The sequence below is a fragment of the Muntiacus reevesi genome, chromosome 2 (genome assembly GCF_963930625.1).
Source record: "Muntiacus reevesi chromosome 2, mMunRee1.1, whole genome shotgun sequence".
Taxonomy (NCBI): Eukaryota; Metazoa; Chordata; class Mammalia; order Artiodactyla; family Cervidae; genus Muntiacus; species Muntiacus reevesi.
This window is the reverse complement of record NC_089250.1, coordinates 27801095-27820298: the sequence shown is the minus strand read 5'-3', so window position 1 is coordinate 27820298 and position 19204 is coordinate 27801095. Positions and strand designations below refer to the sequence as shown.

Here is a 19204-nt window from a genome sequence, read left to right as displayed (position 1 = left end):
ATAATAAATTAAGTGTTGAATTTTGTCAAAAGTTTTTTCTGCATCTACTGAAATGATCATGTGGTTTTTATTCTTTAGTTTGTTAATGTGATGTATTACACTGATTAATTTGTAGATATTGAAGAATCCTTGCATCCCTGGGACAAATCCCACTTGATCATGGTGTGTAGTACTTTAAATATATTCTTGAATTCAGTTTGCTAGTGTTTTATTGAGGATTTTTGCATCTATGTTCATCAGTGATATTGGCTTGTAATATTCCTTTTTTGTGATATCTTTGTCTGGTTTTGGTATCTGGTGATGGTGGCTTCATAGAATGATCTTGGGAGTGTTTCTCCCCCTGCAGTTTTTTGGAAGAGTTTGAGAAGCATAGGTGTTAACTCTTCTCTAAATGTTTAATAGAATTCGCCTGTGAAGCTATCTGGTACTGGACTTTTGTTGGAAGATTTTTAATTAGTTTCAATTTCATTACTTGTGATTGGTCTGTCCATATTTTCTGTTTCTTCCTGACTCAGTCTTGGAAGGCTGTACTTCTTTAAGAATTTGTTCATTTCTTCCAGAGTGTCCATTTTATTAGCATACAATTGTTTGTAGTGGAATCTTCTCTTAGAATCCTTTGTATTTCTGTACTGTCTGTTGTGGCTTCTCTTTTTTCATTTCTAATTTAATTGTCTTGAGTCCTGTCCCTTTTTATCTTGATGAGTCTGGCTAAAGGCTTATCAATTTTGTTTATCTTCTCAAAGAGCCAGCATTCAGTTTTATTGATCTTTGCTATTGTTTTCTTCATTTCTGTTTCATTTATTTCTGCTCTGATCTTTATCATTTCTTTCCTTCTGCTAACTTTGGGTTTAGTTTTGGTTTTTGGCGGAAGAGGGGTTCTTCTTTCACTAGTTGCTTTAGGTGTAAAAGTTAGGTTGTTTATTTAAGATTTTTCTTGTTTTTTGAGGTAGGATTGTATTGCTGTAAACTTTACTTTTAGAACTACTTTTGCTGCATCCCATAGATTTGGGTTTGTTGTGTTTTCATTGTCATTTGTTTCCAGGTATTTTTTATTTCTTCTCTGACTTCTAGAGTGATCTCTTGGTTATTTAGTAGCATACTGTTTAGCTTCCATGTGTTTCTGGGTTTTTACAGTTTTTCCTGTAATTGATTTCTAATCTCATAGGGCTGTAATCGGAAAAGATGCTTGGTATGTTTTCAGTTTTCTTAAATTTACCAAGGCTTGATTTGTGATCCAAGATGTGATCTATGCTGGACAGTGTTCCATGCACACTTGAAAAGAAAGTGTATCCTACTGATTTTTGGACGGAATATCCTATAGATATCAGTTGAGTCTGTCTGGTCTAATGTGTCATTTAAGGCTTGTGTTTCCTTATTTTCTGTCTGGCTGATCTGTTCTTTGGTGTAAATGGAGTGTTAAAGTCCCCCATTATTATTGGGTTACTGTAGGTTTCCCCTTTTATGGCTGTTAGCATTTGCCTTATATATTGGGGTGCTCCCATGTTGAGTGTACAGATATTTACAATCGTTATGTCTTCTTCTTGGATTGATCCCTTGATCATTATGTAGTGTCCTTCCTTGTCTCTTGTAACAGTGTTTTATTTTTTAAAGTTTATTTTGTCTGATATGAGTATTGCTATTCCAGGTTTCTTTTGAGATGCTGTTAATTTTTTAATAAGTTGCTTAATTTTAATAAGTTGCTCAATTCTCTCTCCTCCTCCCCCTATTTTTCTTTTGAATTATCTTTGTACTCTTCACCCTTTGGTAAAAGTGCCACTGAGTACTTTTTTTTTTCCCCCTGAGTCCCAAAGACTCTTAGCTGTCACCAAAAGGTGTTTATTTTCAAAGTGCTCCCATTTCAATACTCTTTAACATGAACTATTTTATTTTTAAAATTTCTGACCCTAATGAAAAGCTTTCCAGGCATGAACTTTTCACATTAAAAAAAAATCACATTTCATTCCCTGAGACGCTTTCCAGAGATCACATATTTATCCTGAAATCTGCCAGGTGGCTCTATTTCCCATGTTCTCTTAGGACATCTTTTCTGTAAGAAATTCATAATTGAGGATTTTTGAGGCAAATAAGTATCTCTCATCCTAAAGAAGGGTTCAGACCTTTCCCTCATATTTATTCCTGGGGTATCTGCCAAAACTTTTCCTTACAGCTTTTATAGATCTGCTGGGAATATGCCTTCTTCCTTCTTTTTTTTTTTTTTTTTTCTTCCTAAAAGTCTAAACAGACAGTCATTTCCTTCCCTTACTTTTAGGACAATGGATTTCTTTCTTCTTTGGGGGACTGTTTGTTTCAAATTCCCCCTGCTTTCAGAGAGGAAAGCACCCCTTATGTCTCCTGAGGTCAGCAGACTGGTCATCAGAATTCCAAATTTTACACATCTGTGTAAAAACAGATGAGCCTGGTTCCTGACAACATGCTCTTCAAGAGGATGCATTCTCATATCCGGTGTGGAGTAGCTCAGAGTCTTTTGAAAGATTGGAGCCCATTCTCCATCTCAGCCCAATGAGCACATCCTTCCCATTTGCCAGCGGGGCAGGGAGCTGCTGTTTGTGTGAGCTGGCCTTCTCCTCACATCCTGCCCCAGGGAACCAGCTGCCCATTGGGTGAAAACTGGAGTTCCCCAGGTGGAACCTCTGGAAAGTCCTAGAAGCAGTTTCTCCAGAGGTGGCAGAACAAGTTTTCTCCGTATCCCTGCCAACAACATCGCTAGCATCCGGGAGTTCACTCCAGAGATTTTTCAAAGCCCATTGAAAGTCTCTCTGATCTTGAGCACATCATTCAAACTCTCCTGGCTGTGTTTGGTTAGGAATTGTCTTTTTAGAGGTCAGATCTTTTTCTCCCCTTCACTGGCCAGTTGATGAATGACTGATTTCTATAAAGGATGTGGATTGAAATATGATCATCCGATAGCCAAAGACAAAAGATATTTTCAATCTGGGCTCATTCAAAGAGATGCTGACTAGGCAGTGAGTAAGATGAAAGGTTTTCCAGAAAACTAATCTGATGCTGGTCTTGCTGGCAGTGGACCACAGGGAGACTCAGCCTCCTCAGACTAGACTTAGGGACATCATCAGCCCTGCAGGCTAATTATCTAATTGACCCTGAGATGTAGGCTTACTCCTTACATGGCTGCCACCACCTCTCCCATTCAAGTGCATGGTTTATTTCCTTCCTCCTGCTAGATAGTTTTTTGTGGCCAAACCCACGGCTCTCTGAGGGCTGGGCTTATATCCAGTTACCTGTCTCCCCATCCCCTGCCCCCACCATGCACACAGACGGTGCTTCAAAGACTTCATTTGTGCATTGGAAGGACCCCTGGGCTCCTCCTCCTTCTTTCTGCCTATATGCTCATCCATACATCTTGCAGAAAGGGTCTGTCTGGGCTTGGAGAGACAGATAGGACTGCATGCTAACAATGTTATAGCAAGACAAAGTTCCTCCCCTTATGGTATTTCCATCCTTAGGGTGAAATAGACCAAACAGGAAGCTGGAATCCCAGCTCTGCCTCCTTGTGTCCTGGTGACCACTTCTATGGAAATGGGGTTAATGTTTTTGTGAGAATGAAATGAAGTAGAATATGTGGGAAGCTCCTGTCAGGGGTTCTGTAAAAATCCCTCCCTTCCCTTTTTTCTCCCACGTTCCCTGCATGTGGACCTTCCACTGGCTTTCTGTATTTCCCGCCTGTTCACCATTCTTCCTGCTTTACACTCTGAGGCTCCTCAGGATCAGGGTGCCAACTCCTAAGAAAAGTCAGTGAGACTGCTTAATACAAATAACTACAAATATTCATGTAGTGCCTGTGATGTTCTGAGCTCTGGTCTGAGCATCTTGTCAGCCCTGTCTCCTTTGATTGTCCCAACTTTTGAAGAAGTCCTGTTTTCATTCTCACATCATAAGGGAGGTAACGGACTGAGAGAGGTCATGTAACATTGCCGAGACCTCACAGCAAGTAAGTCGCAGAGCCAGGACACGAGCCTAGACTTGTTAACTCTGAACTACTAGATGGTAGTATTCTGCCTCCAGAGGCTACAAGACCAGTAGAAGTTTCTCAAGGTGTATTCACAGCACTCTATCCTAATAAGCTTCGTGCTGCTTGAAAATTTGACACTACCACCAAGAAAGTATTCATGCGCTACTTAGATCTTTCACAGATCTTCATAATCACTCCTGTTTTTCCCAGGATTGCTAGATCAATTGATGATTTTTGGATAGCCCTTTCCACGTAGCACTTGGCTACTGTTTGTCAGTCTACACATTTTTAAATATCCCTCTTCTGGCTCCAGGAAATTGCCGTTCATCTTCATATATCATTAATCCCAAACACAGCTCAGATTGAACAGTGTTCAAGTCTACAGTTATTTGCTTTGGTCTTTTGATAAGATGCAGAGGTCAGTCCTTTAGGTGCTGGTCGATAATTAGACGCTTCCTTTTGATGTGAAGCACTCTGTAGCAATAGCTGGGAGAGGGACCAGAGTTGCCACGATATTTGTCTGTTCTGTAGGCAGGGATGGGAAAGAAAAGAGGAGGAAGGTGATACCGTATGTAAGGTTTCTTTTGTAAATTTTGTAAAAATGACTCCTAGAGGTGAGAGGGAACTGCCTCAATAGGTCATTTATTGACAGCTTATTTACCAGAAACGTATAGAGTGTTTCAACATTCACTTACATAACAAATCACCAGTAACAGGTGTTTCCACAGAAATCCCCTGGTCAATAGTGTCTGAAGCACCAGATTCTTTGAGTTTGGAGAAATCTTGGGGGTTAGTTGGTTGGTCATTTGCTAGTTGGAGACTTCATGGCTCTGAGAGGTTAACACCCCAAGTGTGTGTGTGTGTGCTCAGTTATGTTTGACTCTTTGCAACCCCATGGACTATAGCCTGCCAGACTCCTCTGTCCATGGAATTTTCCAGGCAAGAATACTGGAGTGGGTTGCCAGTTCCTACTCCAGGGGAATATTCCCAACCCAGGCATCAAACCCGCATCTCCTGCATTGGCAGGTGCATTGTTCAACACTGAGCCACATGGGAAGCTCTTACAACCCGAGATCTGACACCATGAAGACCTGCAAGATCTTCTAGAACTAACACCCAAAAAAGACGTTCTTTTCATTATAGGGGACTGGAATGCAAAAGTAGGAAGTCAGGAAACAATTGGAGTAACAGGCAAATTTGGTCTTGGAGTACAGAATGAAGCAGAGCAAAGGCTAATAGAGTTTTGCCAAGAGAACACACTGGTCATAGCAAACACCCTCTTCTAACAACATAAGAGAAGACTCTACACATGGACATCACCAGATGGCCAACACTGAAATCAGATTGATTATATTCTTTGCAGCCAAAGATGGAGAAGCTCTAGACAGTCAGCAAAAACAAGACCAGGAGCTGACTGTGGCTCAGATCATGAACTCCTTATTGCTAAATTCAGACTTCAATTGAAGAAAGTAGGGAAAACCACTAGACAATTTAGGTATGACCTAAATCAAATCCCTTATGATTATACAGTAGAAGTTAGAAATAGATTCAAGGGATTAGATCTGATAGGCAGAGTGCCTAAAGAACTATGGACGGAGGTTCATGACACTGTACAGGAGGCAGGGATCAAGATCATCCCCAAGAAAAAGAAATGCAAAAAGGCAAAGTGGTTGTCTGAGGAGGCCTTACAAATAGCAGTGAAAAGAAGAAAAGTGAAAGGCAAAGGAGAAAAGGAAATATATGCTGATTTGAATGCAGAGTTCCAAAGAATAGCAAGAAGAGATAAAAAAGCCTTCCTCAGTGATCAATGCAAAGAAATAGAGGAAAATAATAGAATGGGGAAAACTAGATATCTCTTCAAGAAAATTAGAGATACCAAGGGAACATTTCATGCAAAGATGGGCACAATAAAGGACAGAACTGGTATGGACCTAACAGACGCAGAAGATCTTAAGAAAAGGTGGCAAGAATACACAGAAGAACTATACAAAACCCAGATAATCACAATGGTATGATCACTCACCTAGAGCCAGACATCCTGAAATGTGAAGTCAAGTGGGCCTTAGGAAGCATCACTACGAACAAAGCTAGTGGAAGTGATGAAATTCCAGTTGAGCTATTTCAGATCCTAAAAGATGATGCTGTGAAAGTGCTGCACTCAATATGCCAGTAAATTTGGAAAACTCAACAGTGGTCACAGGACTAGAAAAGGTCAGTTTTCATTTCAGTCCCAAAGAAAGGCAATGCCAAAGAATGCTCAAACTACCACACAGTTGCACTTATCTCACACGCTAGTAAAGTAATGCTCAAAATTCTCCAAGCCAGGCTTCAACAGTACGTGAACCGTGAACTTCCAGATGTTCAAGCTGGATTAGAAAAGGTAGAGGAACCAGAGATCAAATTGCCAACATCCACTGGATCATCGAAAAAACAAGAGAGTCCCAGCAAAACATCTACTTCTGCTTCCTTGACTACACCAAAGCCTTTTGTTTGTGTGGATCACAACAAACTGTGGAAAATTCTTTAAGAGATGAGAATACCAGACCAACTGACCTACCTCTTGAGAAATCTGTATGCCGGTCAGGAAGCAACAGTTAGAACTGGACATGGAACAACAGACTGGTTCCAAATTGGGAAAGGAGTACGTCAAGGCTGTATATTGTCACCCTGCTTATTTCACTTATATGCACTTATATGCAGAGTACATCATGAGAAACGCTGGGCTGGATGAAGCAAAAACTGGAATAAAGATTGCTGGGAGAAAGATCAATAACCTCAGATATGTAGATGACGCCACCCTTATGGTAGAAAGAGAAGAAGAACTAAAGAGCCTCTTGATGAAAGTGAAAGAGGAGAGTGATAAAGTTGGCTTAAAACTCAACATTCAGAAAGCTAAAGTCATGGCATCTGGTCCCATCACTTCATGGTACATAGATGGGGTAACAGTGGAAACAGTGGCTGACTTTATTTTCTTGGGCTCCAAAATCACTGCAGATAGTGACTGCAGCCATGAAATTAAAAGATGCTTGCTCCTTGGAAGAAAAGTTATGACCAACTTAGACAGCATATTAAAAAGCAGAGACATAATAAAAATAAATGGAAAAAAAATTAAAAAAATAAAGGTGATTAACACAGAAACTATTAAAAAAAAAAAAAAAGCAGAGACATTACTTTGCCAGCAAAGGTCCATCTAGTCAAAACTGTGGTTTTTCCAGTAGTCATGTATGGATTTGAGAGTTGGACCATAAAGAAAGCTGAGCACCAAAGAATTGATGTTTTGAACTGTGATGTTGGAGAAGACTCTTGAGAGTCCGTTGGACTGCAAGAAGATCCAACCAGTCCATCCTAAAGGAAATCATTGGAAGGACTGATGTTGAAGCTGAAACTTCAACATGAAGCTGACATGAGTTTGAGTAAACTCTGAGAGTTGGTGATGGACAGGGAGGCCTGGTGGACTGCAGTCCGTGGGGTTGCAAAGAGTTGGACAAACTCGTGTCCATTGAGTTGCTGATGCCATCCAACCATGTCATCCTCTGTTGTCCCCTTCTCCTCCTGCCTTCAATCTTTCCCAACATCAGGGTCTTTTCAAATGAGTCAGTTCTTCACATCAGGTAACCAAAGTATTGGAGTTTCAGCTTCAACATCAGTCCTTCCAATGACTGAGTCAGACTGAGCGACTGAACTGAACTGAACTACGTTGGAAATCCAGATGTCTTTTATCCTTCACAGCTCCTCTCAAAGATAGCAGATTCCCATCTTGTTCATTTCTAAGGATCTGAACGTATAACCTTGGAGTGGTGTTACCTGTAAAAAATCATGTGTGTGCTCACATAACTAGAAATGGATAAATTGTAGTTACTGAGAACTTTTATACCATTCACTATGTGTAGGTGCTGATTGGAAATTATTTCTGTGCTTAGAATCCTTTCAGATGCACTCACGAACCTTTAGTTTGCAAGATGCTCCTTGCCCTAAGTCCCTGAGGTCCTTCTGATTGTGTTACTCCCCTGGATTCATTCTGTTCTGTCACTTGAGAGGATGAAGAGTGAATGTCTGCCTCCCAGTTTCTGGCTGTCTGGCTATTCTACTTTTTAGATGCCACACCTGCCTTGCAGGGATGTCTGAAGGGTAACAACATCAACATCATAGAGCACTTGGGGCTCCTTCTTCTGATGACCTTGAGTTTCTTTCTTTGGTGCTGTTACTGGTGCACCCTTGTCACTGAGCACTCGGCCACCTCCCCCCGTGGTTGCCATATTTGCTTGGTTGCACATAACAGCCCCATAGACTCAGATCCCATAAGCTCCAGAAATGAGCAGCTGTAAGAATTCAGCACGCCTGCCCAGATGGTGCATTTCCTTTTCGGAAACAGAGGCACTGGGAACCTCTTTTTCAAATGTGTTGTGACAAGACCCCAATGCAGAGCTGCCTTAGCTAGAGAAGGGTAGAGTGGGGAGCCCAGGACCTGAACTTCCTTGACCCCCCTCCCACGCTCATCCACAGCCACTCTAAAAAGCGTAACTACAAACCCAGGGGCTCAAGAAACAGAATTTGAAAAGTGTCCAGACCTCTTTCGCTTCTTCTAAAGATGAGCTTTGGAGCCCCAGTGGTGGCACAGAGAGCTTCTTTTCCTTGGCAAATGGCCTCCTGGAGCAGTGGCGAGAAAGTCATTTCAATCATATCTCTCTTTATGATTCTACCCGTGTGTACCCATGTGAGTATGAGCACTCATTCAAGTCTGCCCTAGATATAAGCTAAATGCTAAATGTGCGTGATATCATTAGTCTTTATTTTATAGACATCCTTTTATTTATTTATTTACCACACCACATGGCATATGGAGGGAATATCCCCTGGAGAAGGAAATGGCAACACACTCCAGTATACTTGCCTGGGAAATCCCATGGAAAGAGGAGCCTGGTGGGCTACAGTCCATAGGGTCGCAAAGAGACACGACTGAAGAGACTTAGCACACATGGCATGTGGAATCTTAGCTCTCCAATCAGGGATCAAACTCAGCCCCCCTGCTTTGGGAGTGCAGAGTCTGAACCACTGGATCACCAGGGAAATCCTCTCATTAGTCTTTTCAGCAGATTGAGGAGGGCAGGTCACTTGCCCAAGGTCACTCATCTAGTGAATGGTTTAGACTACATCCAGACCAGATCATTTTACCCTCTCCTTGCCATACAGTTACCATGATAATAACACTGCATGTCTAGGCCAGCCAGCTCATTTACTTTGCTAAGATTTAACTTGGTGCCTCGCACCATATTCCTACTGAAGCAACTTCAGAATTAAAGGTGTGAAGCAGTGCCAGCCAAATGTTAGTGGTGCCCAATACGGAGACAGCTCTGTGGTAGAGACAGCTCCACCACTCTGTCTTATATGAGCTTGATATTTAGGCTAATGATTAGGTTGTTGTTCAGTCGCTAAGTCATATCCGACTCTGCGACCCCATGGACTGCAGCACGCCAGGCTTCCCTGTCTTTCACTATCTCCCAGTTTACTCAAACTCCTATCCATTGAGTCAGTGATGCCATCCAACTATCTCATCCTCTGTCGCCCCCTTCTCCTGCCCTCAGTCTTTCCCAGCATCAGGGTCTTTTCCAATGAGTCAGCTCTTTGCATCACATGGCCAAAGTATTGGAGCTTCAGCTTTAGCATCAGTCCTTCCAATGAATATTCAGGGTTGGTTTCCTTTAGGATTGACTTATTTGATTTCCTTGCTGTCCAAGGAACTCTCAAGAGTCTTCTCAAGCACCACAGTTCAAAAGCATTAATTCTTTGACCCTCAGCTTCCTTTATGGTCCAGCTCTCACATCCATACATGACTATGTGGAAAAACTATTTGACTATATGGACCTTTGTCGGCAAAGTAATGTCTCTGCTTTTGAATACATGATCTAGGTTTGTCATAGCTTTTCTTCCAAGGAGCAAGTGTCTTTTAATTTTGTGGCTGCAGTTACTGTCCATGGTGATTTTGGAGCCTAGGAAAATAAAATCTGCCACAGTTTCCACTTTTTCCTTGTCTATTTTCCATGAAGTGATGGTACCAGATGCCATGATCTTAGTTTTCTTAGTATTGAGTTTTAAGGCAGCTTTTTCACTCTCCTCTTTAACCCTCATCAAGAGGCTCTTTAGTTTCTCCTTGCTTTCTGCCATTAGAATGGTATCATCTGCATATTTGAGGCTGTTGATATTTCTCCCATCAATCTTGATTCCAGCCTGTGATTCATCCAGCCTTACATTTCACATGATGCACTCTGCATAAAAGTTAAATAAGCAAGGTGACAATTTAAAGCCTGGATGTACTTTCTTCCCAATTTTGAACCAATCCATTGTTCCATGTCCAGTTCTAACTGTTGCTTCTTGACCTGCATACAGCTTTCTCAGGGAGCAGATAAAGTGGTCTAGTATTTCTGTCTCCTGAAGGATTTTCCACAGTTTGTTGTGATCCACACAGTCAAAGGCTTTAGCACAGTCAATGAAGCAGAAGTAGATGTTTTTTCTGGAATTCTCTTGCTTTTTCTGTGATCCAACAAATGTTGGCTATTTGGTCTCTGGTTCCTCTGCCTTTTCTAAATCCAGCTTGTACATCTGGAAGTTCTCAGTTCATGTACTGTTGAAGCCTAGCTTAAAGGATTTGAGCATTACCTTGCTAGCATGTGAAATGAATGCAATTGTATGGTAATCTGAACATCCTTTGGCATTGCCTTTCTTTGGGATTGGAATGAAAACTGACCTTTCCAGTCCTGTGGCCACTGCTGAGTTTTTCAAATTTGCTGTTATATTGAGTGCAGCACTTTACTAAACAGCATAAACTTTTAGGATTTTAAATAGCTCAACTGGAATTCCATCACCTCCGCCAGCTTTGTCGAAAGTAATGCTTCCTAAGGCCCACTTGACATTATACTCCAGGATGTCTGACTCTAGATAGTGATGATAACCCAGTGTGGTTATCTGGGTCATTAAGAGCTGTTTTGTATAGTTCTGTGTATTCTTGCCACCTCTTCTTAATATCTTCTGCTTCTGTTAGATCCTCACCATTTTTGTCCTTTATTGTGCCTATTTTTCCATGAAATGTTCCCTTGGTATCTCTAATTTTCTTGAAGAGATCTCTAGTCTTTCCCATTCTGTTGTTTTCCTGTATTTCTTTTTTGTTTGTTTGTTTTTGTTTTTGTTTTCCTGTATTTCTTTGCATTGATCGCTGAGGAAGGCTTTCTTATCTCTTCTTGCTATTCTTGGAACTCTGCATTCAGTTGGGTAAATCTTTCCCTTTCTCCTATGCCTTTCGCTTCTCTTCTTTTCTTAGCCATATGTAAGTCCTCCTCAGACAACCACTTTGCCTTCTTACATTTCTTTTTCTTTGAGATGGTTTTGGTCATAGCTTCCTGTTCTTCAGACACTCCATCTACCAGATTTAATTCCTTGAATCTACTTGTCACTTCAACTGTATAGTCATAAGGGATTTGATTTAAATCATACCTGAATGGCCTAGTGGTTTTCCCTACTTTCTTCAATTTAAGCCTGAATTTTGCAATAAGGATCTGATGATCTGAGCCACAGTCTGCTCCCAGTCTTGTTTTTGCTGACTGTTTAGAGCTTCTCTATCTTCAGCTGCAAAGAATATGATCAATCTAATTTCGGCATTGCCCATCTCATGATGTCCATGTGTAGAGTCATCTCTTGTGTTGTTGGAAGAGGGTGTTTGCTATGACCAGTGTATGCTCTGGCAAAACTCCTTTAGGCTTTGCCCTGCTTCACCTTGTACTCCAAGGACAAACTTGCCTGTTACTCCAGGTATCTCTTGACTTCCTACTTTTGCATTCCAATCGCCTGTGATGAAAAGGACATCTCTTTTGGGTGTTAGTTCTAGAAGGTCTTATAAATCTTCATAGAATTATTCAATTTCAGCTTCTTTGGCATTAGTGGTTGGGTCATAGAGTTGGATTACTGTGATGTTGAATGGTTTGCCTTGGAAGCAAACCAAGATCATTCTGTCATTTTTGAGATGGCACCCAAGTACTGCATTCTCAACTCTTCTGTTGACTATGAGGGCTATTGCATTTCTTCTAAGAGACTTTTGCCCACAGTAGCAGATATAATGGTCACCTGAATTAGAGTTGCTGATTCTTGTTCATTTTAGTTCACTGATTTCTAAAATGCTGATGTTCACATTTTAGGAATTATTTAGGCTAATTATTATAAATAGTAATAATTTAGGTAGTGCTAATGAGCTCAAAACCAAAGCTTAACTAGTCTCATAACTAGAGGTCAGATCATCCAGAAACACTGTGTTTTACCACCCAGAGTTTAATGTTGTGATTTTAGCCATCCTTTAAATATAATTCATTCTTAGCTTAGACTTCATAAATCATCATGTCCTATTGAGAGGTTAGGTAGAGGTGAGAGGGGAAACAATGAATGTTTCATTTGTGCTAGAAATCCTTTCATCTTCTTAGACCCAAGTTTCCCCAGGTCTGTTTTTTAAATCTAAAGTCTGACTTCCTTCCCGTATTATTTTATATTCTTATTAATTCTTTCAGTGATGAAATAGAGCTTAGCTCATTAAATTTTCCTGTGTCTTCACCTGTGGTAAGTGACTGTGGCTAAGAGAATGAAATTAAGATTCAAAATGGTTTTTTAATAGCTGTGTTATGTTAGATGGATGTAGACTGGATATAGTTCAGGACTAATAAGCTCAGGGTAATTGACTTATGGGGGTAGAAAACCTGAAGCATTTCAAAAAGGGGAGCCTGCAGTAGTGTCCAGCCAAATGTGACATAAACATACCATATGGATTTAGAATCTGAGAGATATGAGGTCATAGACACTTTGTGAGTGTCAAGTTTTCATTTGCATTTACTGTTGAATTTGGAAACATGCAACTGAAGCATGACGAAATCCAGGAAAGAGCTTCAAAAATGATTAAAAGCTTGGAAGGTCGATTCTATAAAGAAACCACTTAGAGGGACTTGATTTCTTTACCGAGATGAGATATTATAGCATCTCACAACTTAATTATAGCATCTAAGCATATGATTGACAACAGTATTTGTTTATTCAAGCTAATATGTATTAGCCAGTATGGAGACAAAAATGGTCCATTCCTGCAGTGATGGAGATTCTCTGTTTCAAATTAGAATGGAGTAGGGGGTAGGGGAAGCCTAAAATGGAGTCAAAGTGTACCTAAACATTGAAAATTCTTGAGGATTAGGGTTATAAGAACCTAGGTGCCTGATAATTGAGGGAACATGGGGACTCCTGCTCAGAGCCTAAAGAAGAAAGAAGAATCGTATATTTATGGGGTTGATTGGAGCCTCGCAGGGTTTTTGATGTAAAAGCATAGAAGTTTTTTCTAGTATTGATTCTGAGACACCTTCTTTAACCACTGGAAGTAACAGAACAGTTGACTCTTGAGAATTCCTTTTGGATTATTCTCAAGTCTGTCATCCATTCACTGAATCATTCCAAAATGCTTCCTAAGGAAATATAGTTCCCACCCCTCCCTCCAACAAATCCTACTGGAATTTTTATTGGGATTACAGTGATTCACTGGTTTAGTTCCTGAAGAATTGACATCATTACAACACCAAGCCTCCAATCCATGACCAGAGTACTTCCCTATCTTGTTTGAGGTCTTGTGTTTTTCTCAGCAGAGTACTCTACTTTTCATTGTGGGGATCCCACCCACCTTTCACTAGATGAATCTCTAGGTATTCGATGTCTTTTGATGCTGTTGCAGATCTCATGACAGGGGCCCCTTGAAGGCACACCCATCCATTTCTAAGATTTCCGCTCTCTATGGCTCAAGAAGCAAAGTAATAAGCAACTTTTCCTTTCCCAGGGAGTCAAGGTCCCTTGTCTAACCGTCCAGGTAGAAAAGGTATAATAGCTTCACTGCAGGAAACCTATTTCAGAGTTCAAACATTGCAGCCCAGAAATGATTCTTCTGATCTAATGTAAATCTCTCCAGTTGGCATTTCAGCTTATTTTCCTTTTGTTTGGTTTACAGTTTACCTTACACAACAGTTTCCTATCTAGCAGGCTGCTATTTGAATCAGCAAGCAGATATTTCTATGCTACATGTAAAAATAGGGATAACTTTTATTAGGAGGGAATTTGCTCATGATTCAGTCTTGCGTTCAAGAACTACAATAAAAATCTAATTTTATTTTTTAACTATATGTGCTTAGCTAAAAAGACCAAAAGAAAATGCTTATTGGTGGTTATCTCTGGGTGACTAGCTTATGGATTATTTTTATACCTGTCTACATTGTCAAATTTTTATGATAAACATGCATTATCTTTGTACTAAGAAAAAAATAAGCACTTTAAATTGAAAGAAATTAAAACTATGTATTAAAATGACTGGCTCAGGAATTCCCTGGCAGTCCAGTGGTTAGGACTCTGTGCTTTCATTATCAAGGGTGCAATCTCAATCCCTCGGGGAGGAACTAAGATCCCTTAAGCTGTGTAGCATGGCCCAAAACAAACAAAATGACTGGCTCAATTTACTTCCCCTTCATGGTGCAAAATGTTTATTAAAATTTGCTAGTGAAATTAAAATGGATATGTGACATATCTTAAGATAATCAAGGAAGAGAAACTTCTCTTTCAGGCATGTACATTTTCCTATCAGTCTTTCTGACCAGTTGCAAATTACCCAGAGTGCTGAGAAGTTGTTCCTCAAGCTTGGAGTCCCAAGCACCTGTTTTATTTCACACTCCCTTGATTAAGGGGTAAATCCCACATCCACAGCGTGGGCTTTGGTTCAGTTCCTTTGTGGTCCAGATGTACATCCCTTCGTCAACTGGCCTAGTAACCCTGCTGTTAATTGACAGGTTCTCAGGAATCGGATAGCTCTCAGTCGGCCAAGAAAGACATGCTGGCGGCCTTGAAATCCAGGCAGGAAGCTCTGGAGGAAACACTGCGCCAGCGGCTGGAAGAGCTGAAGAAACTCTGTCTCCGAGAAGCAGTGAGTACCCCCGCTTCATCCTATGCGCTCATCTGTGCTCGCGTATGTATAAAAGGCAAGGGTGGGTGTCACAGCGGGCATAAGAGGGAAGCAGGACCTCTTCTGTTGATGACACCCAGCCCTGGAATGAGCATCCCTCATCTTGGACCACAGTGAAACACTCTGACAGCAGTGAAAGCACGTCTTGGCAGAATTCCCAGTGAGAACCTCCGCCCAGGGGCCAGATGACAAGTAGTAATAACAGTCATGATAACAACAGCAAACAATATTCGCATGGTACCTCATAGTTTATAAAGCATTTTCTCATATGACAGGACCACGTTGGATGGAATGGTTTGCCATCTTCCTAAGACTTTGGCCCTGAGTTTATCATTGTTATGGCTTTTGTTTCTCTTGAGTATATTTCAGATTTATTTTTGTTGAGATCATAGTGAGAAGCACCTTTGGGGATCAACAAGGAGGTCAGGGTTTCATCTGATATATAATCCTCTTTAAAACTCATGATCTGGTGTGTGTCTTTTAGTGTTTATTCTTTTTTTTGGTAGATGATGCTTTTTTTTTTTTCTTTAGCTTTTTATATTTTGTTTGTTTGTTTTGTTTTTACGGTAGGTCTTTGGTTATTTGTTTTAAATATATCAGTGCCTACATGTCAATCCCAAACTCCCAATCTGTACCTCCCCCCGGTAGTCATAAATTCATTCTCTAAGTCTGTGAATCTGTTTCTGCTTTGTAAATAAGTTCATTTGTATCTATTTTTTTTTTTTTTTGGATTTCACATATAAGTGATGTCATATGATATTTATCTTTCTCTGACTTACTTCACTTTGAATGACAATCTCCAGGTCCATCCATGTTGCTGCAAATGGCATCATTTCCTTCTTTTTGATGACTGAGTAATATTCCATCGTGTCTATATACCACATCTTCTTTATCCATTCATCTTTCAATGAACATTTCTGTTGCCATCACATCTTGGCTACTACAAACAGTACTGCAGTGAACATTAGGGTGCACGTATACTTTCAAAAAAAGTTTTTCTGGTTTCAGAAAAGTTTTTTTCCAGATATATGCCCAGGAGTTGGATTGCTTCTAGACATGTATCTGAATCATATGGTAGCTCTATTTTTACTTTTTTGAGGAACCTCCATACTGTTTTCCACAGTGGCTGCGCCAATTTACATTCCCACCAACAGTGTAGAAGGGTTCCCTTTTCTCCGCACCCTCTCCAGCATTGATTAATTGTAGACTTTTTGATGACAGCCATTGAGACTGGTGTGAGGTGATACCTGACTGTAGTTACGATTTGTATTTCTCTAATAATTAGTGATGTTGAGCATCTTTTCATGTGCTTTTTGGCCATCTATATGTTTTCTTTGTAGAAATGTCTGTTTAGGTCTTTGGCCTATTTTTGATTGGGTTGTTTACTTTTTGGATATTGAGTTGCATGAGCTGTTTGTAAATGAAATCTTAGCCTAATTATCTAAAAAATATTCTAATTTTATGCAAAACAATGCTTCCTCAGGTGTGTGTGTATATATATATACACACACATATATATTATATACACACACACACACACACACACACACACTAGTCTCACCTCTCATTGAGATTTAGGGGCTGTAGCAGATCACTATTTATATTTATTTGTGTGTCTTTTTCCACCACCTTCTGCTTATATCACACGGATACATGGGGTGGGAACCCTTGGGGGAGAGATAGTCCTGCATGTAACAGTACAAGGAGCTTTGTTGGTCAGCAACTCCCAAAGGGAAGTAGAAAGGTGTTCCCAAACTAAGCTGAAGAGTGTTACTCCCCTCCCCCAAATCATAATGCCTTACTACGGGAAGAATGAAAGCAGGGGCCACAGAAGGAGATCACATTGCAGTTCAACTTGGCTTAATTATGCTCTGGATTGATTTAAACCAGAGACGGCTCAAAGCAGACCCACATTAGCGCAAATCCTTTGCAAATCTTGGGAAAAGCAGTTGGCCCGGCTGGGGGATGTGCTCTGTGATAGTGTTAATATCAGCAAGCTTTTTATAAAGAATGTGTTGGAAAGACTGAGACAACATGGGTGTGGGTATCTGCAGTTGTTAATTTGTAAAGCCTTATTTTGCTTTTAATAAAGGCAGCATCCTTAAACCCAGCTGGGAACCAGCACTAGAAAACTGGTGAAACATGTCCGGACAAGGTTAGCATGTCTGTGAAAGGTCTACAGGTCTCTCTTAAATATAAAAGCAAAATAAGGAAAACAAAGCTCTTACTTTTTGTAATGTGGACACCAGAAAATAGAGCTCGAGTGGCAGAAATGACTTCAGAAGAAGCCGGTCACAGTCTCCTACCTCCTCTGAACTCAGGGCCAGGAGAACCTGTCTCCTGACAGTCCTGCTCTTTCTGTGTCCCCCACACACCGTGCCCCCAGCTCAGGGTATCAAGAAGCTTTTTGTCATCTGGGGCATGGGGCAGCCCGAATGAGATGCAGTGGGAGTGTTTGGCAGAATATAACTGACATAAGAATAGAAGGGGAACCGGGTTCATTGCAGAGAAGGCGATGGCAACCCACTCCAGTGTTCTTGCCTGGAGAATCCCAGGGACGGGGGAGCCTGGTGGGCTGCCGTCTCTGCGGTCGCACAGAGTCGGACACGACTGAAGCGACTTAGCAGCAGCAGCAGCGGCTCCGTTGAGCCCCTCACCAGAGTGTGTTAAATTCCCCTTTCACCAGCAGCTCTGGTTACACGTGAAATCAGATTAAATATGGAGAATCAAGGCCTGGACTCAAATACCTTCAAGCAGATGGTGGAAAATCAGTAGCTTTATTTTTTAAAAAGATATCTTGTTTTAAAACCACAGACTTTTTTTGTCTTTGAAGTTTTATTTCATTATTCTCAGAAGGCTTGGTACTCTTGCTGGGACAATACAGATTCTCAATTTGCAGTAACTATCAATACAGCTTTTCAATATTTCCTCTTCCATTGTAGTAGCTTACAATGGAAGAGGAAATTTAGAGACAGCCTTTAAACTTTTCATAGATTTTTAAAAAATTTTGTTTTTTGTTGGACTGGAATTGATCTGCAATTTTGTGTTAGAAAACGACAGACTCTTTAGAGTTTTAAATCATTTTTTTACATTTTAACAACTTTTCCCTCCTTTTTTAAGTCACAAAGCCAAAAATAAAGTCCTAACAGCATAAAACCCTCTATCTGTCATGTTATTTATAGGCAGACTTTCAGGGCAGTAGATAAAAATGCTGCCGAATAAACACATAACTACTTGGGAGACATTTGAACCACGTTTAAAAAAAGAAGAGGAAAAAAAAAACAGGGAAGAAAATTGCCGAGCATTTCGCACTCAAAGAGTTGGCCATTGTGCTCTGAAATGCTTACACTGGGGAATAAAAAGGCCAGAAGGTCATTTCCTGACAGCCTGAACCGAGGAGGAGAGGCCTGGGATCGCAGGGAGTGCGATCACACACACACACAACTCATCATGTACAGACACACACCCCAGTGTGCCCACACAGGAGTGGCACAGAGAAGCCAGATCACTCCTTCTGTTAGAAGGTCAGTCTGCCCCTGGAAACTAATGATCAGGGCTCCCTGCCCATAGGAGGCTGCCTGGCATAGAAGTTTCTGTGTGAGTGACGGATGTTCCCAAGAAGAGCCTGCACTGGGCCTTTATGTAGCATCCATGTTTGTTTAAGACTAGAGACCAGGGCTCAGCTCTGCCTGGAAGGGCCACGTGTGCCTTGGAGGCAGGCAGTGGGTTTCCCAGGCTTTTCTGGTCCCTGGAAGTGACTCCTTGCAGTAGACACCTGGGCTCCACCGTGTGGATTAGCTGCTGACTCAAATATAATCTTCATTCAGCCCAAAGGTAACCACTCATAGAGAGCCTAATCCTAACCGTGAATCATCCCACAGACCTCTCTTCGCCTTTTCCTGGGACCATTGTCCCCATGGTGATCTGTCCTCTAAATTCACTGTCCTACTCACAACAGTTAGATTTCCAGAGCCCCAAAGGCACGTACACCAGATTTTTTTTTAATAGCTTTGTCAGTAGTATGGATTATATTTTAGTTTCAAGTGAAACTCATATCTGTACACATTTAATGTCTTTTGAGCTCAGCCTGTTCCTTGAGCATCCAGCCAGAGTGGAATAATTATTACTCATATTCAGGTTTTAAATAATGTAATAATGCCCTTTTCTGGGATTTACCACCAATCTTCCTAAGAAAGCTC

General features: G+C 40.9%; 1 protein-coding gene across 4 annotated transcripts in view; it reads left to right on the top strand.

Moving 5' to 3' along the window:
- The window catches only part of FRMD4A (FERM domain containing 4A), a 360038-nt gene that overhangs the window by 308827 nt on the left and 32007 nt on the right, over positions 1-19204 (top strand). For all 4 annotated transcript variants that reach the window (XM_065921130.1, XM_065921128.1, XM_065921131.1 and 1 more), the window contains exon 15: positions 14833-14966. In XM_065921130.1, the coding sequence (XP_065777202.1) occupies positions 14833-14966 (134 nt within the window). The remainder of the gene's footprint in view (positions 1-14832; positions 14967-19204) is intronic.